The sequence below is a fragment of the Phalacrocorax carbo genome, chromosome 2, assembly GCF_963921805.1.
Source record: "Phalacrocorax carbo chromosome 2, bPhaCar2.1, whole genome shotgun sequence".
NCBI classification, from domain to species: domain Eukaryota; kingdom Metazoa; phylum Chordata; class Aves; order Suliformes; family Phalacrocoracidae; genus Phalacrocorax; species Phalacrocorax carbo.
This window is the reverse complement of record NC_087514.1, coordinates 129,684,466-129,703,158: the sequence shown is the minus strand read 5'-3', so window position 1 is coordinate 129,703,158 and position 18,693 is coordinate 129,684,466. Positions and strand designations below refer to the sequence as shown.

The window sequence follows — 18,693 nt, the reverse complement described above, 5'->3', positions numbered from 1 at the left end:
TAGGCTGGGTCACGGTATCTCGGGGCTGGAAGAAACTCAAGAGGTTGCTAGCCCTGTGTCGAGATGAGATGTTTGCATATCCTCTTCTTAAAGGTTTTCAAGGTTGAAGATTTCATTACCACCTCTGCTTATTTATTTTGTGTTTAATTATTTTTAACACTTTCCTAAGTTCTAAGATCTATCTTCTTTTTTTGCAGTTTAAGCCAATTACTTCTTGTCATGTCTGGTAAGCACACAGAGAACAAATTCTTTTATTTCCTCTTGATAGCGGCCTTCTTCATACCTCTCTGCTACAGCCCCTCTCTGCCTTCTCTTCTTTAGGCCATTCACTTTTCATGTCTTTCACATTTGCTAAACCCCTGCTCACTCTGATTATTTGCTCCACTCTTTCTTGAGACGTGGTGCCCAAACCCACACTCGGTATTCCAGCTAGAGGTTTTCCGAGTAGACATTGCAAGGAGAGGATTACTCTAAATTGTTTTGTTGGCTGCACTCTTGGTTTTATATCCCAGTATGGCATCCTGGCTTTGGCAGTTTTTGCAACAGACAGCGTCAGTGATTCATGTTCATTTTATGCTCTGTAATGATGCCAGGGTCCTTTTCTGTGGAGACCTGTCTAGTCGTTGCCCCTCTGGTATTTTGAATGATTTTGACATCTTGCTCCCAGCTCTTCTCTTGTCCTGGAGGCACTGTAATCCCTCGCCATCATGTGGCTGAATGTGTATCCATCAAGTGGCCATTACGCTGGCATCCCCATGGCTCTGTGACTGAGTGACAAAAGGAGATGCAGACTTCCAAAACTATTCATGTGACCTCTCTGGAGAGCCTCAGAAACATGGGCAGCGCACGTGGAAGTTGCGCTGGGGACTTGTGCACTGCTAGCTTCTTTCTGAGGAATGTCTTTGCTCCTCCCTTATCACACAGCCAGAGCACGTGAACATACTCGTGAGGTTAAACGTGCTGGATAGGCTTGTCACATGAAGCCTGTCCCATCCGTCAGGCTGAATGCCATTGACTGAAAATCTTAGGGGAGAAGACCATCTTTTCACTATGTATCTACATAGTGAGTGACTATAATTGGCCAGTCCTTGGCCTGGGGATTGCAGATGTTACATTGCTGCTATTCCTACTAACAAAATTAGCAACAGGCTTTATATGATACTTTTTGCAAAACCAAGAGTTGCTTCTCTTTGAAAATGTTAGTGCCAGAGAGCCTGATAAGGTAGTAGTAAGAAAGTAACAGAAAGGTAGTAAAAAAGGTGGATAAATATTGCCATTCAAAAAGAATGTTCTCCAAATTTAAATTGCTGAAGAGTCATTGGTGTAAAATAATTTGCCCTGTTTAGAGGGAAAGTTAGACACAGGAATTGATCTAAGTGGAAACTTCTTCAAGAAAAAATTGGAGGCAAAAAAAAAATATAGAAGTAATGAAATTCAACATAGCTTTTTACTTCATTCCATTTAATGGGGGCTTACAATCTTCCTTAATCCTTTTGGGTTGTTGATTGTAAGGCTAAAGTTTACAGTTCCCTTATGACACTTCTAGCAGAAGCTGCACAATTCAGACAATAAACTCAGTCTGTTTTTACTGGGCTTGTCTTGAAAGCTTCTCTTCCAACTCTTCCATTTCACTTTATGTCAAACCGAACTGAAAAATGTATTTGTATCTAGTCAGCTAGAATTACTGAAAAATAATTAGGATTGTTCCAAACAGAAAATATATCAGATTAAATTTCCTTTGGAAAAATGCCTCGCTGCCTGCTCTGAGTGAACACACCGACGTTATTAATTCCTGGATCTTGTTTCTCTGATCTTTCTGTGTACTGGAGAGAACAACAGAGCACCAGGTGCAGCTACCCACCGTATTGTTTCCTTTCCCCTTTTATATTATTTTCATGGATGTATTAAGGCAGTAATTGAAATAGGTAGATATACAATGTTATGCCATGCTGGCCCTTCTGAATTACAGACAGAGTGCTGTCCTAGAAGGATTTCTAAATTTTCGTTCCAACTTCTAGAGTTCAGCTTTGGCCACTGGATAAGGAAATATTTCTTGTGCAATGAAGCTGAAGAGAAATTAAATTTTTCTGAAATTAGGGTTATCTTATTTCTGTGGTAGTACTTACGCAGACAGAATTCTTCAGGGTATATTCAAATCTTCAGTGCAGTGTGGCTTGTGTGTCAATGGTTGCAATGAAAATCTATCAGATTAGGGGATGCTCACCTCCTGCCTGCATGATTCCCAGTAGCTTTGTGGTGAGTTCCCTTGCAGAGTGGTGTAGGATTTTAATACAATAATCTGTACATTAGCAGGAGTATGTCATGCCAGGGCTAAACCATCCTGGCCAAAAGAGGAGCCACAAATCTCAGGGCATTAAAATTCAGTAAACTTCAAAATTATGTAAGTGTAATATATTGGATTAGCTTAGATAGCGAGTGTATTTTTTTTTGAAGAATACTTATTTGCATCTCAGTGTTGACTTCAAACCCCAGTACAACTAACTCCGCACCTTGAAGAATATGCTGTAACATTGTAAAAAAAAAAAACTTGTAAAACTAGACTAAGTGTACAAGTCAGGGTTTTTTTGGGGTGGGGAGAGGCAAGCAGGTTTGGCAGGCTGGGTGTCAAGGCTGGAGCATGCACAGTCTCTCAAATACTAGCTTCCAAAGGCCTTTGGGGATTGCCAGGAGAGCTGTGCTGGGTTTTATTTTTCTTTGAGCATGCTTCAATATTCGATATCACTGAATGTTGCTGGCTTTGTAAGAGCGCTGGATTAGTAGTGCTTTCACCATACATCTTATTTCCTGATCAACTTGGCTATAATTTTAGACAATTTTGGCATTACTGCTATGAATTTCAGTACTAATTTTCAGCGTTTTCTCCATGGCTGCTGGAACAACAGCCAGAAACGCCTGCTCTGTAACAACATTTTTGATTTGAGATTGGCAATAATACCTTTTTCTAAGCCAAAAAATTACCATCTCACATTTGAATTGAAAGCTACTGCTTACTTCTAGTGGAGAGAGAGAACCCATTTAACTTATCCTCTGTATGGGAGTAGTAAAAGCAAGCTGTGGAGTTCTTTAAGACAAAATATATTTCCACTAGTGAAGACCTATTATTGGCCTTATGTAATTTTCATCAGTTTTGTACTTTGTTTTTGTCTATTAGCATAAGAGTCCTAAATGATTCAAAACCTCTGACCTCTCCCTTTGCTCAGTGTCTGGTGAGATGGGGCAGAGTAATGGATAAAACCAACTGGTCGCCTGGGAAAAGTGGCCCCTGTTTGAAAAAGGAAAGTGTGAGGGCTATACAGAAAGTGGTGAAAGTGTTCTTCATAGCCATTATCTATGAAAAATACCTAAGTGTATGTGTCCTCAGAATAAGGCTGATTATTCTGGGCTCCTACCACCGGTAAACAGTCACTTTTCTACCTGCAGGTTTTCTATTCTTTCCACCACTAAGAATTCTCTTAGGCGGACCTGCCTGACTTTGTGTGTGCAAACCCATTTATAGCAGAAGAGGGAAAGCTGAGCCCAAGTGAATTTCGGTCACCTTTGCCTTCTGGGATATATAGAATTTCCCTTGAAGTTTGTACAGAGTCTGCGGTTGGCGCAAAACAGACCTACTGGCTCCTTTGATACTTTTAAGCCTCCATCAATTGTGCAGGCTTTTGGTTTATTTCCAAGTTCAGTCCAACATTCTGGTTTTGATCTAGGGACCCTGATGTTATTTTGATCTTTTATCCTGCTGTAACTTTGTTTCCTTGTGTTTGTTCCTAGCGGTGAAGTTGGTTAGCAGTGAAACGATTATTTCAGGCTAAAGGTTGTGGTGAGCACAGGAGAGAATTTCTAGATTCTGGGGCGCCTGGATGGTCTGGCATATCTGGAACTGAATCCCTGAAATGTCAGGGAACACTACAGTATCTTTCTTGCATAAAGCCAAGTGCTGAAGTTCTGACCATTTTAAACACGGGGATGCTCAAAGATGTTGGAGAAAAGGTTTCTATTTAATGGAGGAGAGGGAAGAACCAAAGATTTGATGGGCTTTGCGTGGATTCTCAGAAGAACAAATCTTTTAGCTCACGAACAGCAGGAAAAATGGAAGCCTCAGTGTCCAGGGCAGTTCAGTCAGCTGCTACTTAAATGAGAAAAATTTCACAGACAAATTTGTATTTTTGCATGAATGGTGTTGTGAGAGGGATAAAAAATGCACCCCCATTTGCTCAAGGAGTTATTTCCGATTGCTTTTATACTTTATATATACTGGGCAAGGGGGGAGCAGATACAGGACGCTTGTGCTTACAGGTAATTTTGAGGTTGAGTGCTGGTACTTTAACTTTTATCTTTCTAAGGTAGATTGAAAGTGTTGGGTTTTATTCTGTGTGTAAATACAATCAAGGCAAATCTATATTTTTAAAAAAGAAGCAGATTCTGAATCCTAGATGAAAGTCATGCTTTACTTCCGTGGTGTAAAGGTTTTCTTTGGCTTTCTGTGGGAATGAAATGTTATCTGTTTGTTACTTGTCACCATTTTCATGTACTGAGTAGCCTTTGTTTCCATGAAAGAGAAGATTGCATGTGGTGGTCTCACCTAACCCAGGTTTGGATATGTATATTTTAATCAAGTTCCCGGCTAAATATATGCTTTGGGGCATCATTAATGTCTGTAAGGATGACGGGAAAGCAGCACAGTTCCAATATAATAAAGTCATGTGGTGCTACTAAAGATTAACATATGAACAACCTCCTTTGTGAGGTAATATGGCTTTTTATTGATATTTTTTTTTTACTTATAAAAATATAAAGGTGAAAAAAATTTAATTCATATACTTTTTTGTTCTCTGAGTTGCAGTATATGCACATAGAAACACAGCACCTGCACTTGGCAATTCCCCCAATTTTGCTCTCACTTCACTTCTGTGTTTGCTTTTTCCTCTTATTCATGCCCCTCAGAGCTCAACAGTGTTGGCATCAAGGTATTACTCCTAGGCAGGAGTTTCAAGTGTATGACACTGCTATTGTTAGTGCCGTGCTAGAAGACAAATGCCGAGCTGAGAAAGAAGCGCAGTAAGGACTTGATTGAACTCCCATAGGTCTTCCATTGAAGATTCTCATTATCTTGTACAGACTTTTGTTCATTTTGCACTGTGTTGTAGCCTTAGTGACTGCAGGGTAGAAAGCTCGGTTTAGTGCGTGGTGTGTCAGTTATTGAATCAAAAATGTCACACGTATGCATTTGCTATTCAGAAATTAAAAACTTTCATTGATGTAAAGTTTTTATGAATGGAATAATGAGATATAATAAAAACAAGAGAAGCGTCCTTGATTCCAGTCAGATAAAATGGTGAAAATTCATTGGTTTTATCCTAAAGGATGAAACAGTCTTGAAACCATAATTTTTCTCTGTGTGTGCCACTACGTATGAAGCAGTAGTTCCATTGATATGGACAACTTCCATGCACTCAGCTGGGGGTTTTTTTGATAATTAAGAGACTTTATCTATATCTTGTCTTAAGTTCTGTCATGCTTGCACATGAAAATGCTGGCTGAAGTTGCAGCCCAGTAAGATGACTCTATTGATAAGTGCCATAGCTGGAGAGAGAGCATCTCTTTATAAAGACACTTAAATGCATGCATATATATGAATACATCTTAAAATCTGAAAATTAATTTGTAATAGTCAGATAATGTAATAATCGAGCAAGCCTGTGTGCATGGCAGGGTACCTCCGCACCAGCCCCCGTGTGAAAGCTTGGGCAGCCATGCCCCCTGCTGGCACCAGGCAGGCGAGGTGAAGGCACAGGCTGGTGACAGATGAAATCAGGGCTGGGGAGCTTCCTTTTTTGCGAACTTGGCAAAAGATTGTGGTCTGAGAAACGAGTCAAAGTGTCAGACGTAGCCAAAGTTTCTGGATAAAAACACGACATTCCTAAAACTTGGTTCAAAGCTCTTTAAAATAATTGTGAGTCCTTCCAGCAACTTTCAGTGTACTTTGGATCAGGCCCGCAAGTCCTTGAGACTTCAAGGAATTTAAAACGAGATCTAAATCCAGAAACCTTCTTTCTCCCAAGAATATTAATTTTTTTATCTTTGGTTAGTTGCCGTATATAGGAAAAAAAATGTTTTTAAGAAGCTGAAGGGTGTACAACAAAAATAGTCTTATTTTATAGTATAAATATTAGATTGGCAAAACTGCAGTAAACTATTCTTTATCCATCTGATCAGATTTTATGCAATTATATGTACTTTTTACACAATTATGTCTATTTTTTTTACCATTAATATGTATTATTCTTCCCAGAAATGCATCAGTAAAACCACCTCTTCTGTTTTCGTTTTTCTGTTCTTCTTTGTAGTCATGTTCCAGTCACAGATTTGGATCGGCAGAATTTTGTCCCTTAGATGCAGTAGTCCTCATTAATAACCAAGCATAATTTATTTTTGTGTAGCTTATTTAAAATTGAGTATGTTTTTATTATTTTTTATTCTTTCAAAATTTAGGTGGAGAACAGACCGAAGTATTACGGAAGAGAGTAAGTATTTCCTCTTTTAAGTATCTATTGAGTGTAATCAAAAGTTGTTGTTCTAGAACTTTAAAAAAAAAAAAAAAGACACAGTGAAGGTCTGATAAAATATTTTATTTTACCTTTCACTTCAACTGGAAGCTAAATATACTGAAAGCCTAATAATTTATCTATGTTACAGTCCAGTATTGCTGCTCACAATCCGTGGACTGTGCTGCTGTGTGAGCTTGCATGTTTATTTTGCTGTTTGCAGGACAGTTTGGGGAATAAATACTGTCTGGAATATTTCTTCCTTTTATTTTGGTTGTGGCTTTAACCTCCCACTGGTCTGGGGAGGAGAGAAGCTGCTTGCCCTTCTCACTGCCTTTTTGTGTATGTTCCTATACTTTCACCACCCTACATGGTTGTGGAAGTATGTGTGTATACTACTGCATGTGTAAATGCTGTTCTCCCTGCTCAAGTTATGAAGTCAGAAATACCCAAAGAAGAGGTGTGTTTTTGTTGTGAGGAAAAGAGTATAATTCCTTCGTGCTCAGCAGTCTTCCTGCCAATAAATAGCTTGAAAGGTGCTGGATCCTGCATCGGCATGGAGATCTGGGCATAGCCACTGCAGCAACCACCCAGACCTGGCATTTGGCCTTTACTAGAGTGATCTGCTGAGGCACTAGCCTTTGTCGCTAGCTGAGTTACTTTACTTAGATCCCATGTTCTATTTTTTCTTCCATTCGAGACACATAATCTGTGTTTAATGATCCTTTTCTACCATCAAAAACCTCAAGAGCCAGTAGCTTTGCCCCTAATTACTGAAGTTTCATTTTTTAAATATTATCTTTGACAACAGGGAATTCAGGTCTAGCCATTAAAGTACAACAGAGCTGAAGACAGTAACTACCTGGGTAACCCATCACACTTCCTACAGCGGGAATTGTAAAACCATTACCCCAGTCTCTTGTCCAGGAACCTGCTTGGCTGTTGACTTACTCTGGGTTTGTGGAACAGCGGGGCTGGCAGGAACTGTAAAAGGTCACCTGGGCGAACCTGCTCAGGGAAGATAACATTAGTTATTATCGTTCAGAAAGCAGATTTCAGAACCACTGGGACAGTCGTATAAAAGCAATTGACTCAGTGTTCAGTAGTGCTTGGAAAGAGATTCAGGAATTTCTAGGGAAGGAAACAGAAAAAAACATAATTATATTACTATATAAATCTATGATGTGGCTGCATTTTTAAAAGTGCGTGTAGTTCTAGTCCCTCTCTACCCCTTCCCCCTCCCTCCTTTTTAGAAAGATTATAGACGAAATGAAACATAAGCGCAGTGCAACATCGGTGGAGCAAAGGCATGCAGCTCCTACCATAGGAGGAAAATGAACAGGTCTTCCGCAGTGGCTGTCCAAGAGAGGGACACGCACCACAGTGTCCCTCTCAGGTTCATTGCCACGGGGTGCTGCAAAGGCCAAAAGCATGAAGATACTAAAGGATTTACAAGTGAGATTCTCAGATTCATGAAGGGTAAGGTCACAGCTGATCAGATGCAACTTCTGGCTAAACCAGTGATGGATGGACAGGGATGTGAAGTGAAAGAAATATGTCACTGCTTCCTGTACTCTCTCCGTAAGCATTTCTTGTTGGCTGCTGTCAGAGGCAGGCGTCTGAGTTCAGGGGATCTTGTACTGTGTGCAAACTGGTTTTATGCCCCTATAAAAATGTACCAAAAATATCCATGAGAGGGCTTGGATTACCCAGTACTTACCACCAATGCTTAAAGGAATTTCACAGGTGCCCCAGGTATCCTGTCCCAGTGATTTCTTAAATTGATCACCAGGAGAACTTTTTTCCTAATATCTAACCTAAAGCCTGCTATAATGAGCTTCTGGCGTCAGATAGCTTATGCTCATTATTTTTAACTGGCGTTATGAACTGCCATGAGTTTAGTGGTAAAGACATGCTTAAATTATGTCATCTAGGGGATGCTCATTTCAATTTGAACGTGGCAGTAAGTGAGCGTGTCCCCCACCAGTACAGGCAGGAAGTATGAATCAGTTTACATAATTTTGAATAGAAAGTTACTCTGGAAAGATCACCTAAGCCTAATATTTCCAAAATATATTATTTGTGAAAAGACAGTGCAAAGAGAACGGAACAATTGCGTTTACATCCAATGTGTTTTTCTTCTCTTTCACTACTGAGCCAGAGGCAGTGTTAGAAATGTGCCACTTCACATGTATTGTCAGAAGAGAGAAAATGCTGAAGGCTAGTACATTTTAGTGCCTTTTTTCAGACAGCAGCAAACCCAGAAACTTTCAAAACCTCTGAGGAGACCCCCGGAGACTTACCAGCCAGCAAAATGTGTGTAGGAGTTAAGACTCAAACTGCTGTAAAGGCGGCATTTGTACTTATGGAAAGATCACCTCTAAATATTGATTAGCATAAGGTTAATTGTGCATCCTAAGGCCTCTTTCTTTCTTAAAGTATCAATCACAAAAGAACCAGAGAAGTATTGCTTTTTTCTAACACTGAACAAGGAAATCATTGAAATGAAGAAAACAGTATCTTTCTCAAGGCTACTCTGTATCTTCTACTTTAATATATGCAGAATAGAATTTTGAAAAATTGTTGCAATTTTTTTTTATTCAGTTTCCCGTACAAATTTGAGAAATATAAAAATAAAGCAAACTGATAATGAGATAGTTTTTAATACTGTCATAAGGGCTCTAGAAAGGAAACAAGGAAGAGGGGCGTCGACTGGTAGAAGAGAAGAAGGTTGTGAAAAGATGGGGCATTTACAGAAAAAAGTATTTGGGTGTGGTTGAAGCGTCATGCTGGCTTATACTGACTGAAACTGCATATACAGTGTAATTTTTGGTTTGCCCCTATGCTGGACTTGCCCAGGCTGGATGACTGTGCTGCTACTTCTAGATGCTTGGAAGCTGTCCTGATGGCTTAGACCATGATGTTCTGCAGTGCAGAAGTTTTCAAATGGTTTCTGGGGTGGAGGAGGAGGTGTTTCTGGTCTGGTTGTTCTGTTAGTCACTGAAATGTCTTCCCTTAGGTTTCACGGGATCATTTCTCGGGAGCAAGCAGATGAAATACTTGCCGGCGTAGAAGGAGCATATATTCTTAGAGAAAGCCAGCGGCAACCCGGCTGCTATACTCTTGCTCTCAGGTAAATGCTGTTTAATAGAGCCTTATAGTTCAAATGTAAATGTGTTTAATGGAGGGGATTGTATCAGTCCCTTTTGAGTGAACTCTGTCCACTGTCACTTAATGCACTTCATGGTGTCAGAGTGATTTTACACCCTCTTGTCAGTAGTTTGACCATTGCAGTACTGCAGCAATTCAGTCACTCCTTTAGAACTTGTCTAGGGGAGTCCTTTGCAGAAGCAGCCTGTGCCCATTTTCAAAATTTTTGCTACCTAGAGTTGAGGGTTGTAAAGATGGAGCTTCTCCTTGAAAACTGTGAGTTTCAAGAAAGACGTGAGTGAGTACAGAACAGGAGAGCGTCCCAGCAGTGGACACAGCCAGGTTGTCCTCTGAGCGCAGTGAAGTGTTCTACACAAACATCAACAACCATCAGCATAATAACTGTGGATAAACCTGGAAAATCATGAAGTCCAGTGGCTGACCAGCTGTCAAAGGCTGCATACTGGACTTCTGTTTTCTTCCCTAGCTGGAATTTCAGCTTGCTGTAGACATAAAGTGTGAAGCATGGGATGCTGCTGCTCAAAGAAGTAAGAGTCTGCTATTCCACTGAATGAAAAATTCGGTGGAAGCCCAAGCTACAACCTCACTGCCCCTCACAGGTGCCTTTCCTTGAAAATACAGCCGCTCCTGGCTTAGCTGTGCCATTCAAAACCTGCCCACACGACAGTCTTAAAGCTGCTGCGGGTTAGTGGCAAGAGGACAAGATATTCTATTGGGTTTTGACAAAACAAGTTCCTTCGCAATATTTTGCAATTTTTATAGCATTATTACTTCTACAAGATATACACAAAATAAAAGTCTGCTTTTTTTACCTTGCTACTGGTAAGCCAGAAGGAAAAATCCTTTAAGGAGTTACCCCAAGTAACTGTGATATGGTGTGAAATCATCCTCAGAATTCATATTGATGTGCAGATGGTAGAGCTGGAAAAGCTGGTGAGTCATGCCAACTAAAAAGTGGTGTCAATTGAAAGCAACTCTTGTCAGCTGAAAAAGAACAAATGTAGTTTTTTAGGGTTTTAGAGAGATATTTCAAAATAAAGAATAAAAAGTACTAAAGGATGGGATTATGGCAAAGTGCCTGTTGTTTTGACACAACAGCATGATTTCTAAATCCATCTGGATCATTATTTGTAGAAACAAAATCTGAATTTGATTATAAATTGGGAATTCATATAAAAAATGTGGGTGAAAAATAAGAGGCTTAAACAGTTTGATTTGAATGCCCAACAAACTATGCAGAGACATGCACATTTGATGCAATATAAGGACTACTTAACCCAATGTCATATCTTTGAATCCTTTAATCAAGGATGGGATTACAGCTTCAGTGTTATAAACCAAATGTACTAGTACAGCACTTTGCTTTTTTAAAACACTTTTTAAAAAACCCATAGATTACACCTGCCAGAAATAGGGCCAGGGTTATCCCACAGAACTTTGGGTGTTTAAATGGGCCCCTGAATTAGGAGCTTGGTCTCCCTGGCTGCCTGCCAGAGGGTGATTCAGACCCTTATGGTCTGAATTACTTGCTAGAGATGCCCATCTCTCTTCATTGACTGTAAATTAAGCATCCACTTTCTACACCTCAAAAATATTTTGGGATGGAAGAGGCCTTAACACAGTTATGCACCCTGGTGTAAGGTCTTGTCAATGCAAACATGCCTTTCCGATCGCTGCGGTAGTCCCTTTAGGATTTAGGTTTAAACCGCGTATGTCTGGGTCATGTAGTTTGTTGCGGAGACTTGGCCTCAGTTCTGTAGCCCAGTCCATATGATGCAGTCAAGTTTGGGTTTGAATTTGAGTTGGTCTCTACACAGGAACCCTGTTGCAGCTGTGTGCATATTCCATATGTAATCCAGACATACAGACTCATCAGCGAAATTACCTCCTGAGTGTTTTGCCAGTACGAATTCCCTCTAACTTTTCCCTCTCTCTTTTTCTTCCCTCCCTCCTTTTTTTCTGGTACTTGCAGATTTGGTAATCAGACCTTAAACTACAGGTTGTTCTATGATGGGAAGCACTTCGTTGGGGAGAAAAGATTTGAATCAATCCATGATCTGGTTACAGATGGCTTGATAACGTTGTATATAGAAACAAAGGCTTCTGAGTATATTTCCAAAATGACGACAAACCCCATCTACGAACACATTGGATATGCCACTTTGCTTAGAGATAAAGTGTCCCGGAGGCTGAGCAGAACAAAAAATGAATCAAGAAAAGCAAGTGTAACAAGTGAAGAAAATACCCCGGTTGAAAAGGTAAGTATTCAGTTTAAAATTTTGGCAATTAATACCAGTCTTTTTATCAAATCTGAGAGAAAAAAGTGTTTTGTCTAAAGCCCTGTTTCAATTTTTCTATACTTCATTAAGTATTACCATCCCACTGAAAAGTTTATACCCTGTTAATGTGATCTTGGCTCCAAACTAATATTTTACTGGAGCTTATGATGAAAGCTTTTTAATAAGTACCAAATGCAAATATTTTCACTGTGTAAATACATATATATGTATATATATACACACACACCATCTGACTGGGAATTGTATTTAAAATTTTTCAAGGTTATGTTTCTTTGTCCATGTATACTCAAGCATATTCAACAGTAGGATTATGAAACTGGTTCCCACTGACCCTTCACCACAGCTCAAGTTTGTTATCTTTCCATTCACAGTCCAAAGCTCCTCTTTGGTGGATGGGTCTCAAATTGGGATATTGTGTTTTCTTCCCTTTCTTCTCGTGGGTCTGAAATCGGGATATTCTGTGTCTGCTTCCCTTTGCTCTTCTCATTTGAAGTGGGCTGTCCTTGATCTCCTCCTCCCATGCACCCATATCCCATAGCACTGTATGGACTAGGACTTACATGATGATAAATTGAGAATTCCTTGCAGTTAGAAGCCATCTGAAGATGTAAAATTAGAAAATCTTTTACATATGAGAAACAGTCTTGTAAGCAGTGACATGTGGATATTTTCATTTCCCAGGTGGTAAGGCAGTAAGAACTGTCAAACAAAATCTTTTGAGTCCAGTGTTCGTGCTGAATTGACTTACTGACATTTGCAAGAGTACTTCTGCTGTGTGACTGATGATTTTAGTGTTCAGTGTGCTGGCTAGCTAGTTGAGAACTAGAGCCAGTTTGAATTTGGGAAGCAGGGAGTGAATTTGCTATCATATAGTAATATTGAACATGGAAAGAGATCAGCTTTTTTGTGTATACCCTCATCACTCTAGGACATTTGTGGCATAATTATCTGTTGGGTTCACATATCTGCATTGGCTGATTGTATACTGGTTTGGATTTCTCAGTAATAATAATTGTCTGAGTAACTGACCTGACATGTAAACCTATTCACCTTCTATAACAAATTAATTCCATTAACAATGACATTTTTTAGGGAAGGTGTGCTGCCACAGGGAAGTCCTTTGGAGAATGGCACAGCACCAAGTCGTCCATTCAAGTTTTATTTCAAAATGAATCCACTGATGACAATAGTTTTGGTTCAACTGGATGGTATTGTAATATGCAAAAGGAGTGGATGTCATTGAGACAGGTTTCATGCTCATTCAGTTGATTCCTGTGATTGGACACTGGTTGCTTTTAAATGCTGTTGCAGGCACAACAAAGTGAATTTTGACTTTATTTGAGGCACAATACGAAATAAACGTAGTGCAGTGTGACAGACTTTTTTGTGTAGGTGTTTTTGTGTAGGTAGGAGAATGGTCCAAAGGATGTTCTGGAAAAGCTTCTTTCATATCGAGAAAATGAAACACAGCACAAAGTAGAGGGCAAGACTTTCTTCTGATGACAGCTCAGAAAATTATGATATAGGCTTAAAGTAACTGTAGAGCTGCATTTTTAGTTCCAGGCACCTGTGCTTGAAAATGTTTGGCCTTGATGTAACTTGCTGTCAATAGTGAAAATACATCTCTGGACCTCATTAGTTATTGAATTAGAATCATAGGATCGTTTAGGTTGGAAATTACCTTTAAGATCATCAAGTCCAACAGTAATCCTAACACTGCCAAGTCCACTGCTAACCTATGTCCCTAAGTGCCACAACTACACATCTTTTAAATACCTCCAGGGATGGTGACTTAACTGCTTCCCTGGACAGCCTGTTCCAATGTGTGATAACCTTTTCAGTGAAGAAATTTTTCCTAATATCCAATCTAAACCTCCACTGGCGCAACTTGAAGACATTTCATCTTGTCCTATTGCTTGTTACTTGGGAAAAGAGAATGCAGCTGAATGAAATTAAAGTGTGTAAAGTGTTATTTACCTCCAAGGTGGCTCATGACGCAAAAGGCGGTACTATGGGTCCTTACCTTATAAGGATTAGTGCTCATCTAAATTTCCATACATGCAGGCCATAGCAGCCTGCGTGGCTGTGCTGTCATGTAAAAATAGCTGGCTTCAGCTAAGCCATTACATTGTTGGCAACCCTCTTTGCCTTCCTCCCACTGAGGGGAAGCAGCAGAAGGAGGAACAGCAGCTGTTTCTAACATATTTTCCTTGCCAGGAGGAGTAGGAGCAATCACAGCTACAAGAGGAGCAGAGCTAAATAGGCAAGGTAATCTGCTCACAGGCTGAAGACCTGTCATAGCAGCTGGGGCCTCACTATTGATAATTAAGACTCCCAATGGGCTTCTCTACTGGTACCAGTAGTTTGCCATCATTTTATGGAAATCCATGTGCAAAAAGATTACTTCAGCTAAATTACTAGCAACTGAAAGAAATTCACAGAATTATGTACGGTGAAGCCTACTATGGTTGCCTTTGCTTCATATATTCCCGGGAGAAGCTCGTGAGAGGTTTGGGTAGCAGACAAAGACTCAGAGGTCATCGTTCGTATTTCTTCCTCGCAGTAAACTCAGATAAAGTATGGACAGGGCTTTGTAATAAACCAGTGAAGTACCGAGCATTTGTCAGTAATAGCATATAGGGGCAGAGGAGGGTAAAGGGAATTTAATGTTTGTCTTTATATAAACTTTAGAAGTCCCCTAAAATATAAAAATAATATGGGAAAATGGTAGTTCAACGAGAGTTGTATCAGATGTTTTGCTTGAGGCTGTCATGTGTTGTACAGCATTTTAGACAAAGGCCATGGTCTGCCCACAAATCAAAACCTTCAATTACTCCAATAAATTTCAGGCCCCTAGAAATAAGTGAATGAATACTCAGCATTCTTTGCTGCATGTGTGAAATACAATTGTGTTTTTTGTAAGGTGTGTTTTCTCTGGCCAATTTAACAGGAAAAATGTCGGGTTTTTTATGATTGAGCTGGTTTATTTGAAAGTGCTGCCTGGAGTATTTTGAATGTTTCAGAAATGATGGAGTGGGGGGAAGGCGTACAGGGAAGAAAACAGGACAGAAACTTCCATTATTTCTCAAGAGGAATGTGAGAATTCAGCGCTCTAAGGTTAAGCATCAGTACTTCTCTTACAGATTAGGCCTTTTACAAGTGAGATTTTGTTTTATACTGAAACCAATTCCAGAGTGTGAAAGTGCAGCTGAAGGCATTCGTCTCTTTAGCTGGTTTGTTAACACCATCCAGGGAGTCTGCTCATTCTGTTGTGTCCCATGTTGACAGCGGAGATTATTCAGTGCCTCAGTCACTCCAGTGCTGCCGCTCCCCGTGGGGTAGGTCAATGGAAGGGGGCCGCCAAGGCACGGGCTGGTGGGAGGAGCGCGCATTCAGATGAAATGTCTTGGTACTGCCTGGGGTACCTGTCTGTTCCCATAATAATTTTTTGATAACGATAATTAGTGGAGTCATGCCCATTCCAGAAGGGGGGTGTGATGCATGGGCTGGATTAAGCTGTTGTTGTTCATGCCTTTTTATCCAATATTTTTGTAACAGGCCTAAGAAAACATTTATTCTTTAAGATATTTAATGCCAACATTTCATCCAAAAGTTATTTCTGTCTAGCTTTAAAGAGGTGCTAGACATGTAGACACAGATTCCAAATTTTAGTCCAAAGAGTTTAGCAGGTCTTTAATTTGAAAGAAGCCACAGTGATTTTTAGAAATGAAGTGTTGTGGGAGAACAGCATGCTGCAAATACTTTCTTAGCAGTGAGGCAATTTTCATCTTAATGGCATCCAGCTTCATAACTGATTTTGCACAAAGAAATAGTTTCTTGTAGAAAAAAAACATTTGAAGGTTGTATGTTTTCTGTTTAGGGTTGTGATTTAAGCTTGGGCAAGTTTTGATCACCTGCTTCGTATGTGCTCTGCTTATGGAATGCTGTACTTGGGGCAAATGAACGTATTCTAGAAGATGTAGGGCAGATAAGTACCTGGTACTGGTGCGTACTGTAATTAATTATCAGTAATTCACATTACTGGTGAATGTACGAGAAATGTAACTTGCTGTAAGCAATTAATCTTCACATGTAGGAGAGAAAAGTGCAGCAGTCTGTCAGTAAAATATGTAGTTCTGAAACATTTATCGCTATCACATATCATGTTATCCTGCAACTGCTGCCTTTACTGCAATCACAGAATGGCAGGGGTTGGAAGGGACCTCTGGAGATCACCTCATCCAACCCCCCTGCTTGAGCAGGCACACCTAGAGCAGGGGGCACAGGAACAGGTGGGTTTTGAATGTCTCCAGGGAAGGAGATTCCACAACCTCTCTGGGCAGCGTATTCCAGTGCGTTGTCACCCTCAAAGGAAAGAATTTTTTCCTCATATTCAGGTGGAACTTCCTGGGTTTCAGTTTGTGCTCATTGCCCCTTGCAAAGCTCCCATCAGCTTCTCTCCAAGTAGGATGTGGCTCAGTCAGTTCAAACATACCAGTTGTACCTGAAATATGAGTTTGCTTGGAGCCTGGGCTGGAATGCTTGTTCTGCTCTCTGTTGTAGACACCAGGAGCAGCAAGAGGCATTTAAGGATGATGGTCCGTAAAGAATAGTGCAGCATTTTGAGCGAAACCAAGAGCAAGCTGTATGTGGAGTCTTCACTTAACAGCAGGACATTGCAGAAAACTGTGTATTGCTGCTTGAAATGGTAACCTTTCTATCTGTTTTGCTGGAACTCGTTACCGGGCATTTAAGTGGAAATGACAGGGCCCATAGTTAATACTGCATCTAGAACTTAAGAGCTGAACTGATAAGCATATTACAGAGTCTGGAATCCTCAGCAGAAAATCCTACACAAATAATAGATAGATTAAAAAGCTATTCCCATTAAGACAAAGGTCATAGAAAAGGAAGAATAACTTTGCTAGAAGTAGGAATTGGTGTTACTGTTCTCATTAGTCATGCTGCTCACACACAATTTCCCACAGAAGAAAATGCAGGACTTCCAGGAAAGCCTGTTTTCTAATATTTCTTAATTGGAGATGTAATCTGGTTATAGAATTAAATTTTTTAGGGGCACTGCAGTTTTCCTTACATCAAAACTGCACGGGAGACAGCCAATTGTAAGAGAACCTCTGGTTTGGTTCAATTTTTGTAAGTATTTACACTGCTACATTATTATTCACACCACGTCCCTTTCTGAAGGCCTTTTAGCCTCATCTTACCACTCCATTTTGTCTCTTCATTGAATTTTCTACAGGTACTGCTGTTAGCCAACAATAAAGGAATCTTTTCAGTCTTTCATTTATTCATTATTCTTCCCATTCTGTAGCTCCTATAAACCTCTAATGATCCTATTACAGGTTGCTAGCTAGTGTTTAACTCTCTGCTGGGATGTCTATCCAGATGTTGAGCATGTCCTTCCACACGAGGGCTGCAGGGCACTAGCAGCAGATCATGGGGTTAAGAGGATAGTGAGCAGAAATATCTGTTCCTGCAGACTCTGGGCTGGAGCGACACTGATAATTTGACCCAGCGTGATTTACATTTCCTTCAACTCCCTGTTTTCTGCAACATGTATGCTTGGTCACAACAAATTAAAATTTGTTCTACAGGGACATCAACAACCCACCACCTTCTTTTTTATTAGTAGCTACAGTTTCACTCCTGTTTGCGTATCCACAGGATTCACAAGGGACTCCTCCTCAGCTGATTTTCCCTGGAAGATGCTCAGGCACCACACTGATAAGCAGCAACATAAAGCCTGTACACAAAAACGGCCTTTATCTGCAGATTTCAGTAATACATGCAGTGATAAAAGGTGCATGGCATTTTTTGCTGCTAGAAGCAACAAATGTATACATCAAAATTACTTTGGGAGTAATTAATGCTTTTCATCAGCCACTCAGGCTTGTCCTGCAAGAGTAGTATTCTACACACAGGTTACCATGTGTACATTCTTAACTTTAGCATGCCCTGACACGAGTACTTAACTACATACCCAAATGTCGTCTTTAAATAACTGTTAGCAATTCAGTACTGATTTTAATCCAGAATACTCATCGGTATTATACCACAGCAAGGAGAACTTTATATTTTTACAGTGGATGTACCAGGATATGTATTTTAGTAAGCGGTTTTATATTTTGAGTGACAAATACCATATTACAGAAAATATAGCTGGCTGATCATTTTCTTTTGCCTTTCAATGTTGGCATTCTTTTGTATTCTTTTCCAGCTGTGTCCCTTTACAACTTCTTTTTTGTTTAAAGCATGATAAATATGAAATAGGCAATATATAGAAATAAAGATAAGAAAGCTACCAAAGTAAAATCATGGAAATTATCTTTTTCAATTCCTTCCCTCTGGCTGTCTGTGTTTATGCACAGGAAAAAGGATGCTGCTTTGTAGTTGACCATGGCATTCCTAACTAATACGTAATGTTTTGCCTGATTAGGCAAGGATTTTTGAGAGGAATAATTTGGGCTCATTTTAACAGTAGTGGAAAATGAGGGAATCGAGAGAAAGAGAGATTCCATTGCAAAGTATTTGCTTACATTGCTTCCCTGAGCTGTTAACATATCTCCAGGTTCCTGGTTTATGTTATTACTGTCAGCTTAGGATTCAGGATTTTTGCCTTAAGCAGAATAAGTGATGTGATTATG

At 39.9% G+C, this 18,693-nt stretch overlaps 1 protein-coding gene across 2 annotated transcripts in view; it reads left to right on the top strand.

The window, feature by feature from the left end:
* The window catches only part of CHN2 (chimerin 2), a 164,622-nt gene that overhangs the window by 85,386 nt on the left and 60,543 nt on the right, over nucleotides 1-18,693 (top strand). For both annotated transcript variants that reach the window (XM_064444341.1, XM_064444340.1), the window contains 3 exons: nucleotides 6,505-6,536; nucleotides 9,577-9,690; nucleotides 11,701-11,986. In XM_064444341.1, the coding sequence (XP_064300411.1) occupies nucleotides 6,505-6,536; nucleotides 9,577-9,690; nucleotides 11,701-11,986 (432 nt within the window). The remainder of the gene's footprint in view (nucleotides 1-6,504; nucleotides 6,537-9,576; nucleotides 9,691-11,700; nucleotides 11,987-18,693) is intronic.